This window comes from Rhea americana, unplaced genomic scaffold (assembly GCF_003343005.1).
Source record: "Rhea americana isolate MKP2758 unplaced genomic scaffold, rheAme1 scaffold_49, whole genome shotgun sequence".
NCBI classification, from domain to species: Eukaryota; Metazoa; Chordata; class Aves; order Rheiformes; family Rheidae; genus Rhea; species Rhea americana.
In genome coordinates this window covers 3,026,940-3,037,773 of record NW_028186634.1, presented here as the reverse complement: position 1 = coordinate 3,037,773, position 10,834 = coordinate 3,026,940, and the positions used below count along the sequence as shown (strand labels likewise).

The following is a 10,834-nucleotide window of genomic DNA, read 5'->3' as shown; positions in this document are numbered from 1 at the left end:
CCGGCGCTGGCGCGCTCCCGGGCGGGCACGGCCCGGGGCTGCGCGGGGTTTCGGGCGGCCCCCGGGGCTGCGCGGGGTTTCGGGCGGCCCCCGGCGCGCCCGGGAGCGACGCTGCCCCCCGCACGCTCCTACCTGCAGGCGCAGCAGGGTGCGTTATCTACCAGCCATCCCCAAGCGCTGCGCTAAACAGATAATTATTAATTTCCTCGTGGGCTTTGCTGTGGCACTTGTCCTTACAATCCTGAGTGCTTCATAAACATTAATGAACTTATCTTTTGAATACCCATGAGGTGGAGAGATATTATTACTCCTAAAGTACAGATTATGAAGCAAGACAGAGCCAGCCAAAACATCGTTAATGCCAGGCACTGATCTACTGGGAAGGAAAGAAAATTCGGGGAGACCTCAGCCCTTCCCCCGCTTTCCAGTAACCACCGCCAGCCAAACTGCCACCCTGCTGTGTCATCAATACACCTGTGAGGTGCACAGGAACGAGTCTCCCGGTCATTTAGACCATTTAGGTGAAGGCTATATTCTCCCCCACATTTCAGYCACTCTGGGTGTCACAGCCTAGGACACATCTTCTGCATGTGGCTGGAGACGTCCAGCTGTGGCTGCTGCTGGGAGTGCTCATCTCTTCTGCAAATGAGCTGCTAGCACTCTAAGTCAGATATCCAGAAAACAGGGTAAGGCACAACGATGGATCACCTCCAAAAATGCCAGCTTCTGGGAATTCATTAACATCCCATGGGACCACTGGGGCAAGCAGCAGGGAGGGAATCCAGTTCCCCTGCATAATGTTCAACCAGCTTAAGCACAAAATATCCCTTCTCTTACGTATTATCAGCCTCATGGTGATATACATAAGCTACATTCCTTATTGCAGACTCTAAGGATACGCCTACACTTCACAATGTAGCTCTGAATAAGCTAGCTCAGGTATCTCCATGCATTCAATCTGGAGACGAAATAGGCATATCAGACAATAACCACATGGAGAGCATTTGTGGTAAATTTACCTTGGTCCTCTATCTCTTTACCTCCTCTGCTATGGTAGACTACTGCTTTTGGAGATGACCTACTGCCCTACTGATTTGGGCAATATTCTACTGTCCAACATGTTTCTGGACATCCAAAATACTAAGCAGATGGCCACTGCACAGGCAGCGTCAAATTGCTCTGTGCAGGTTTTGTAAGTTCAGTGCTACCAGATCACATCAGACCTCTTACACACACCAACTGGCTTACGTTGAGCATCCCCAGTACATCTGACTTGACACAGCCAGATCAACTGGTTGAGGTAGTAGCCAGATCGGGATATAGGTGGCATTCACTTCGCTTATAATAGTGAAACAGAATTTTGGCAGCCTACCTGATTTCAGGAAATTCCTTCTTCCCCTCCTCTCCTTCTCTCTTCTTCAAAATTGAAGTGCTTACATATACGAGCAGCCTCTTGCCAGAACACAATGACAATCAGTTGTGACCACATTTCGCAACAGCATAGCCTTGCCAACAGCATTTTGTAGTGTAGACACACTCCTCTCACCTAGAAAATAATGAAAACAGAATTAGTGGCCATGTACGAAAGCTTCGTTGAAGTAACTTGCAAGGACAGCAGTCCAAGTATCATTCAGCTTATTCATCCAAGAAACCCTGACTTTCTGCAGTCAATATGCGTTTTAGCTCTGTTCTGAGATGATGACGCAAGGGTCCTACAAGCAGGAATCTCCTTCTCTATGGACCTGGTTTGTTCTCACAGCACTATCTGTTCAATGCGATTCGTAATGCAGAGGTCCACAGAAAAATACCGTATTATTGAGCTAATTAAGAGATACCATGATACCATATATACAAACAGGGTAAATCAATGAGATACAAGTAATCTTAATTCTATCACTTCCTAATTTGGCAAGCTGAACTTTGTAATTCTTACATTCCATTTTCTTGCTTAAAAAAGAAAAAAAGAAATTGTACAAACAAAAAAGACATCATGAACAACCTCTTTGAACACCTCCTCTGGGTCTGAGGTAGAGGAATATTTGGTGCACAGAAGACAATCCAATACCTTTTGCATTAATGGGTTACCTGTAGGAGAGGGAGATGACAGAAATAAATGCTTTGCCACCAGGATTCAACTATATTTTGGAAGAGGAATGTTAGGACTCAGGACCCTTGGTTTAGTATGCTCCTGTTCTTATAAGCCAGTTTTTCACATACATTTCCTCACTATCCTGGCTGATAAGAAATAAGAAACAACTTCCAAGGGAGAGATTAAATAGCCTAAATTTTTCCAGCTTGGAAAAGAGAAAAGTGAAAGGAAAAAAAGAGATCTACAAAATCCTAAGCAGCACAGAGAAGCTGAATAAAGTTTCATAACAGGAGAATTAAGGGGCATCCAGAGACAATATGAAGAAACATGTTTAAATAAACAAAAAGGATTATTTTTTCCAAACACAGTTATGGAGTTGTGGCACTYGCTGCCACAATATGTTGGGGAAGACAAAAATTTTATCTGAGCTGACAAAAGGAACAGACCAAGTTATGGAGCATAAAGCAAGTATTAAATACAGTGATCAGGGACACAATTTTGACTCAGGAAGTTTTTAAGACACTGACAGTCAACAGATGGGTCCGCTATGAGAAACAAATTTCTTTCTGCATGCCCCAGTTCTTGTGCTCTTGCCTAAGAATCAGTTAGTAACCACTGTCAGGAACAGGGACCCATTTAAGTATTAAGTCAGAAAGACAGTTCTTCTCATTCTTAATTATGTTCACTAGCTTAAGAAAATCCAAAGTATGAAGTTTACTGTGAAGTGAAAGGATGCACAAAATTGAGGTGCTGCTATTTATTAAATATTAGCTTTAAAAAAAAAATACAGGTAAGATTTCACAATTGGCTATTAGTACTGTAACCAGTAAACTATGCTGTCAGGAACTGAGACTAAACAGACATGAAAAGCATATTCATATCTACTAGATTTCTAATAATATATGGATCTCTACAAAAACTATTGCAATAGGATACTTGATTTCTTTAGTTTAAAGATATACAGAAAACAAACATTTGTATCTTTTTTTTTTAATGTTTCAATTTTATTGTACATCCTTTTAAATAGCTATTTTTGCAGATGTGGCCACTCAGCCTTGTGAATTCTACAAGAAAATCTTGTTTTTAACAATGTTGACTTTACTAAAAACACTGATCTTTAAAACAGCCTTATTACCGTTACAATTCTTTGTGCTTGTTGTTTTGGTAATGAAATCCAGTTTCACAAATAAAGCGATATTCTTGCAAAACATAAGACAGTGATCACAAAACAGCAAGACATGGACAGCAATAACCAAGCAGCATTTTACTGTAGTTTATAACTGTATCCAAAGATCCCAATAAGAATTGTGTTGTCTTTGTGTTGGGTGTTGTAAAAACATAGGTAAAGACAGAGAAAGTCCTTAGCACAAAGAGGTTACAGCCTAAAATCTTGGGTGTTCAAACACCAATGTGTAACAGTAATTTTCTACACAGAAACAGTTGTCTTACAGCCCCTAGGCAATGCCTGGAGAGAAACTGAGCTCTCCAGAGGTGCATGAGAGCAGTGGGGGGCAGAGGCAGCCCCTGCAAGTGCTAATAACCCCTCCACCTTCTGCACCCAGAGCCTCGAGAGACTAAGCATTGCCTCTCTCCACACCAGCGCCCCTTGAGCCCTGATTTCAAGAAATAAGGAAAAAGGCAAAACTGAGCTAAAAGAAGGGGGGAATGAGGAAATTAGTAATTGCGCAGATCTTTACACAGAGATTTTCTCCTCTCACAGGGAATATAGACAGGACCGTGAAGTAGATGACTGAAGTATGAAAAGAGGAAGCAGCAACTGATGTCATGATTAATTCTGACATCAGCTAACCTAGGAAAGGCTGAGTAGTCAGGAACTTAAAAGTAAAGACAAGAAACTTGTGACTGATACAAGGTGGTAGGGAAAGACGATTCAAAATGGGTCTTGTATGGTCCATGCAGACTGGAAAATAATTTTGCAGCGGCAGCTTGCACATCCTAGGCAGGTAGAAACTGCAGTGTTTTATACTAGAGAGGATGAACTTGCAATATCAAGACATGAGAGGAAGAAGACATGGCCAAAGTTTTGATGAAGTCAACGGAAAGAAAGCATAGTTTTTAAGAACTGTTACATAGAAAGAAGCTGCATCCTTTCAGATCCAGCCTGAATAAACATATTTAAAGAGAGACAAAATCAAGAATGACATCCAGATGGCAAGCTTAAAAGACAGAGTACCATAGTGCTTTATATAGTGACACGAAAAAAAAGGTTTCAGGGAGAGCTTGGGGAAATGATCCAGAACTTTGTTTTATATTAGCAGTCTGGCAAAGATGTGAGCTTAGAAGGTACAAGACATGTATATGGTAAGCGACATACTAAAAGCTAAAAAGTACTATGTGAGAGCATAACTTAATTAAAAGAAAACTTGTTCATAGGCTTACCACAGAAAAAGAATTACAAAGTCTTTGGGAGCATGGTAGGTATACTGACTTACTCCATTAATTTAGTATGATGTATGTTCTTAACTTATTTATTTACCTTGCTCAAACAGGCCTTAAAGATCATTCTTAACACAATGTGGATGTTGTGACCTAACGAATTCCATGTGTTGCAGTTCCCAGCAAGAACTCCACTGTTGGCTGTAAGAACACGGGAGGGAACTGGGTTTCAGAGTCATAAAACAGGCAGCTTGAGGAAAGAGTTACAAACAGTCTGATTGTCCTTGAAATAAGAATATAAAAATTGAACTCAGATTAAAATGTACAATTACTTTTGCTGCATATAAAAAACATGAATTGTCACGTTTACAATGAGCACCCAGAAACTAAAAGAAAAAAATATTTCTCCTCAGACATACATATCAGTTTCTATCTGAGTAAGAAGCATAAGCCTGCTATGCCCTGCTTTTGTGCAGAAGCAAAACTATTTTCGGCCAAGCAGTTACAGCTTTTTATAAATGCTCCTTTTTTTTTTTTTTTTTTTTTTTTTTTATCTACCTATTCCAGTAAAGTGGTCTGTAGTAAATATTCATGCCCATGCACAGACACTTTTCAAAATACGCCATTTTCAATGAGGTTTGAAACTGATCTACAGAGGAAAAATATTATGTCTCCCTTTTTTGCTATAATTTATAAATTGGTCTTGAAAATGTTTATTATGATTAATTTAAAAATTCAGACGTGTCAATTCTAAAATGCCCAATAGCAATCACAAAACAATAGCACCTCAAGAGAAAAGAGTGAAAGTCTGGCTTAGTAACTGAGTAGAAACAGGATTTTTAGATGAGATTGTTTAAATTTTGTTGGTATATGTTTTTGCTAACACTTGCATAACTGCAGTGAGCAATTCACATGTGGGAATTTTATTTTTGCACAGAATGCAGCAGCATTATTCATTTAGTGAAGAGGTCAGCTTTTCACACTGAGACATTCAGGCAATCCTCTAGCAAAACAAGGTAACCAATCTTGGTATTTTTTATATATACATTTAGAATTTCTTGATATTGCTTGAATAAAATAAGCAGGAAATAAATCCAAAATTAAAGAAAAAAATATCTTTCAGACTTTCCCTATAGACCCCCTAGAAACACCCAAGTCTTCAATAAAAAGAAACATTTTCCATAGGTCATCTTTAAACTACTTCTTTCAAAAAGAACCATGCTCTACTGGAAGGAAACTCTACCTTTTCTGCTCTCTTTCCAAATCAGCCGTGCAACTACAGCTCCAGTTATTTTCTGCAACATGCCCTAGAAAGCAAGCTCTGGCTCTGGGATGGATGGCGTGGACAGGCTCCTTCCTACRCTGCTCACAGCCAGGGCCTTCTGGAGCAGCCTGGCCACATCCACCCTGATAATACACAGAGAGAAACTCGGTACCTTTGAGCTCTCCCCCCGCAAGCCTTCAGCATCTGCTGCAGGCCCCACAGCCGCACACTAGTGATGACATGGGGCTACAGCAGAGCCCTTGCTACAAGGTGGCAAGCCTGCAGGTGCTCAGCTCAGCAGGCACTGCTGAGTGCTGCTACTGGCAGCGGGCTCTGCACTGCTGTGAGGGCGGTCTATGACATCTTCTGAGACCAGTCTCTTAGTTGGAGGGATGGGACAAGAGCAGGCATTACTGGGCAGGGGTGTTTCAGCACCCCAGAAGAGCTTCTGTTGTGGTCCTCGTGCCTCAGATAAGAGCTGTGCAATTCCCATATGCAGGTGACCATCCAGGGTTTTCTCCTAGGGAAAGACACAGGCCACGCAGCACTGGGAGTTGCTCATCAGTGAGAAGGTTGCTATGGTGCTGGAAAGCCTTGCAACTTCTGACTTGTGGCAGTTAACCCATAGATGGTGAGATCATGGCCCACATCTGAGATAACACCTGCAAATCCCCTGTCCCCATATCTGTCACAGTGCATATCCCTAACAGCACCACATACCATCTGTGCAAGGGTAATATGAGGGATTCACATCTGGACGTGCTCCTGTCTCCACATCAGCTGTCTGGTTCCCGTTTGCGCATTTTGCAGCTCTGTCACAGACTGCATGCGTGACACGTCCAGCATGACTACGTGCAGCAGCCAAACTCCCTGCGTCTGCATCCGCTGCAGTCCATGGGAATGAACTGGCCTTCATTCCTTTCCCCAGGGGACACCAGCTTTCAGGGACTCAGGCTGCCAGGCTACGTCCTGGCAAGCAACACACGCACTTGGCTCTCCTGAGCTTGTACAGTAACATCTAAGAGAGCATACACACACAAGCCATGCCTTGGGCCACGCTAGAGCAAAGGCGGTGTATGCCTTCAGCCAGCTGGCTGCACGCGGCACGGCCTCTCTGGCACAGAGCTGCTCCACATGGGCGTGCTGCTATCCTGGCTGTGCCATGCCCACTCAGCACTGCTATGGCCAGCACTCGGGATCCTAGGACAGCAGAGGAGCATGCAGTGTTATCCCTGTACATGCGTGCATCTCAGGGGCAGCAAAACACAGTCCCACAAACCATAGCTGGATTTTCATGGCTAGGAAATGAGCTACCTTAATGCGTGCAGCCACTTCGTGTACCACAGCAAGACTGGAGTCTCTCCGCCACACAAGACAAAGATATTGGCTTTTTTTCTTTCCCATCAGAAGACAAAATACCTCTGGTTTCCTTTCCCCTCAAAAAGGATGTAAAAAAGCTCCTTAATTTCCCCTAACCCTCATAAGCCTATTTGCTTTCTCTCATCTATGACCTATCCACAGAGCAACGAGAGAGAGGCAGAATAACAAAAAGATGGTTTGTGAGACAGAAAATGCTTGGATATCCAAATCAGCCTCTGAATCTCAAGTTTGGGAACAGCCACATTTTTGCACACTTTTTGGTGATTGTATGCATGATCCTGCTACCTCAAAACAGAAGGAGAGAGTTAGCTTCTATCATGTACCTAAAGAAACCTCTGCCACTAAGTTTGTAAAAAGCCTGAGAAGTTTGTGGGCATATCTTAGTTATTCCCTATTTCTTTTGCCTTCCTAGAGTCAGTAAGATAGCGTTGCCATGAAATTAGCTATCACAAAGCCACATTTCCACCACTCGTACAAAGTTCCCAAAGCAATACTGTTCATCTGGATTCACTTAACTGTGATTATATTTAAGCTTGAATAGAGAAAGAAAAGGTGAAAAATTACTTATGTAAGCTGGACTAAATCAGCTGGCCTGATAAAATTCATCGTAAAAGCACAGGACATGCAATCTCAGAGGCTTGGTGGCTACCTTTAATGATTTATAAAAGCTGAGTGAGAAGTCTGGGAGACTGAAAAGAGTAAATATATTAAGAAGGGAGAAAAGGAAAGATAGGGAATTATGGATCAGCTTCATTCATTTTCTGGAAGAAATATTAAAATGAATAATTAAACTATTTGTAAATATCTGGAAAAAAACAGGGAGATAASTGACAACCAATACATTATTCTCTGTGAATAAATTGTGTCAAATCAAAATATTTTTCTTCTATGATTCAGTAACAGGCCTTTGAGTAGGAGGAAGCAGTAGGTGTTCTATATCTTGATTTTAGTAAGGTTTTTGATACTGTTTTACATGATGTTCTCATAAACAACCTAGTTCCCTGGGTTATATTAGACAGCAATACTAAAAAGTGGGAACAAAACCAGTGGAAATAGCGGACTTAGTGGTTTTCAGTAGTTCATTGTCAAAACTCAGGAAAGTATCACATGACAATCCAGAAGACATGACCTGATGTAAAATCATTAAATATCTTAATAAAAACCTGGATGATGAAACAAGAAAGCACACTTCCTCCATCTTCAGACAACATCAAGCAAAGATAGGCTGCCTGCTGGGGGACAAGGTGAGAATTCTAAATCATTACAAAAAATTGAAGAAAAGTTCTAAAAAGACATCTGTCTGAATTATAGATGATTGTAATTCAGTAACAAGACATGCAGGTTACAAATGTAAGAGTGTGTTAGCTACTTGACTGCAGTTAACCAAATTATATAAGAAAACTAAAGTAAAACAAATAAAATTTAATTTACCTTCCCCAAGTGCTGACTCGATTGCTTTTCCTCCCTGCTTGGTATCGTACAACACCTACCTTGAACTTCCTCTTTTTACCAATATACTTTCAGAACTTCTCTTTCTTACATTTTATTTCTCTTGCTAGCTACAATGTTACTTCCACCCTAAATGCCTGCATTATCGTTTTAGTACAAAATCTCAGTATGATGACCTATATCTCATTTTTCACACTAAGATCAAAGAAGAGCTAGTGATTCAGGCATGGTGGTCTTACTAAAATTCCTGTCCTCCTTTTGCACTAAGATGGTGTGTGCTTGTGCTACATTGCACTTCTTCAGCAAACTGCAAACTCTTCTTTTTCTTATAAACTCACTTTTATAAGACCATCCACTTGCAGCCTCATTTATGTTTCCCTTTACCTTTCTTGACACATTGTTCTGGATTAATTTTCTGATAACATTTTGGTAGACTTCATTGTTATAGTATTTTAGTACCTCACTTGGATGCAGAGCGCCGTCTGGTTAATTCCGAGAACTCTAAATCCACACAGGAGCAAAATACATTAGGAATCATTTACTGAAATGCATGACCTTGAAATAGCATAGTTCCACAGCACAGATGGAGTTTACCAGAAGTCTGATACTACAAAATTATGAGATTTAAGAGAGTCAGGGCTTCAGAGTTGTTTAAAAAACTAAAATTGCAGTATAGGGTACAGATACTGAAAGTAAATTTAACCAAGCACATTTATATGTAAATCCATGCTTTTGGTTCCCATACTAGCTCACCCATCCTGTCTCTACAGCATGTACTCACATGTACAATGTAGTTGCATCCAGAGGACAGTGGAAGGTTTGCCACTGGTTTAAACAGAATGTAGGTTTCTTTCTTGGACCTTAAGAGGAGGTTTGCTGGGGCTAATATCTCTAGCATTGGCTGTCCTTCAAGGTGTTGTGTTCCAATATTTTGGCAGCAATTGAAAATACATATAATACTAGTTCACTATTGAACCCATTGGGTCAAAAGAGCTGTCCTTCAAAACTCGTATCATCTTTGAAATCTCTAGTGTTAAAAATAGGCCAGTAAGGATTCTCCACATAGGTAGAGCCTATAAACAATAGTGTTGTTAGCAGTGGGTTTCGTGCAGTGAGGTTCTGTCCCTATATAGCTTCACAGATAAATATATATTATTCTTTGTCTGGCTAGAGGTTGCTTGGGGACAGGAATTTCTTTCAAGCAGATATTTTTCCTGTGCCCACTCTTCTTTTGTGCATCCTATCACCAAAATGCCACATTTCTTTATAGATCTAAGATCTACAATGACAGTTGCCAAAACTGTTGAAGCTTCCCTTCCTATCTTGGTTGACTTCACTGGCCATGGCTGCTTGCTAAACATTACTGCATATTTACTGCTAGTAAAGGACAGGGTAGTCTGTCTCGTTTTCAAATGTCACTGTTTACTGAAATCACTGCTATTGCTTATTGAAACTCTTTTCTCAGTCTACAACAATTTGCCTCWGTGCTGTCATTTCATTATGCAAGAGTTAGTGGTGGGTGAACAGCAGAGGGTTCAGCAGTTCATTTTTCTTTGGATATAAGAAACAGAGTAGCAATGTAAAAATCCTGTAAAATGCATCAGAGACCTAACTGGAAGAATCCAATGGGTTAAGTCCCGAGAAGGAAGGGGGGTCCAGGAAAGCTGGCTACTATTCAAACATCATTTCCTCCAAGCTCAAGAGCAGTGCATCCCTATGAGTTAAAAGTGCAGCAAAAGGGGCAGGAGACCTAAATGGATGAGCAAGGAGCTCTTGGTCAAACTCAGATAGAAGAAGAAAATACACAGAATGTGGAAGAGGGGACAGGCTACTTGGGAGAATTATAGGAATGCAGCCAGAGTATGTAGAGATGCTGCAAGGAAGGCTAAGGCCCAGCTGGAATTGAGTCTGGCAAGGGATGTCAAGGACAACAGGAAGGACTTCTTCAAATACATCCGTAGCAAGAGGAAGACTAGGGAAAATGTGGGCCCRCTACTGAATGGGGCGGGGGCCCTGGTGACAAGGGATACAGAGAAGGCAGAGCTACTGAATGCCTTCTTTGCTTCAGTCTTCACTGCTAAGGGCAGCCCTCAGGAACCCCAGAGCCTGGAYGTGAGGRAGAAAGTCTGGAGAAAGGAAGACTTTCCTTTGGTTGAGCAGGAAAGGATTAGAGACCTTCTGGGCAGGCTAGACATCCACAAATCCATGGGCCTGGATGGGATGCACCCACAGGTACTGAGGGAGCTGGCGGATGT

The 10,834-nt window shown here is 41.5% G+C and overlaps 1 protein-coding gene across 1 annotated transcript in view; it reads right to left on the bottom strand.

Moving 5' to 3' along the window:
* Window positions 1–6,666, bottom strand: part of RRAS2 (RAS related 2) — a 52,405-nt gene extending 45,739 nt beyond the window's left edge. The window contains exons 1-2 of the mRNA XM_085317084.1: window positions 6,471–6,666; window positions 4,587–4,687 (exon numbers count right to left, since the gene is read on the bottom strand). Of these exons, the coding sequence (XP_085173210.1) occupies window positions 4,587–4,687; window positions 6,471–6,666 (297 nt within the window). The remainder of the gene's footprint in view (window positions 1–4,586; window positions 4,688–6,470) is intronic.
* Between the last annotated feature and the right edge of the window lie 4,168 nt (window positions 6,667–10,834).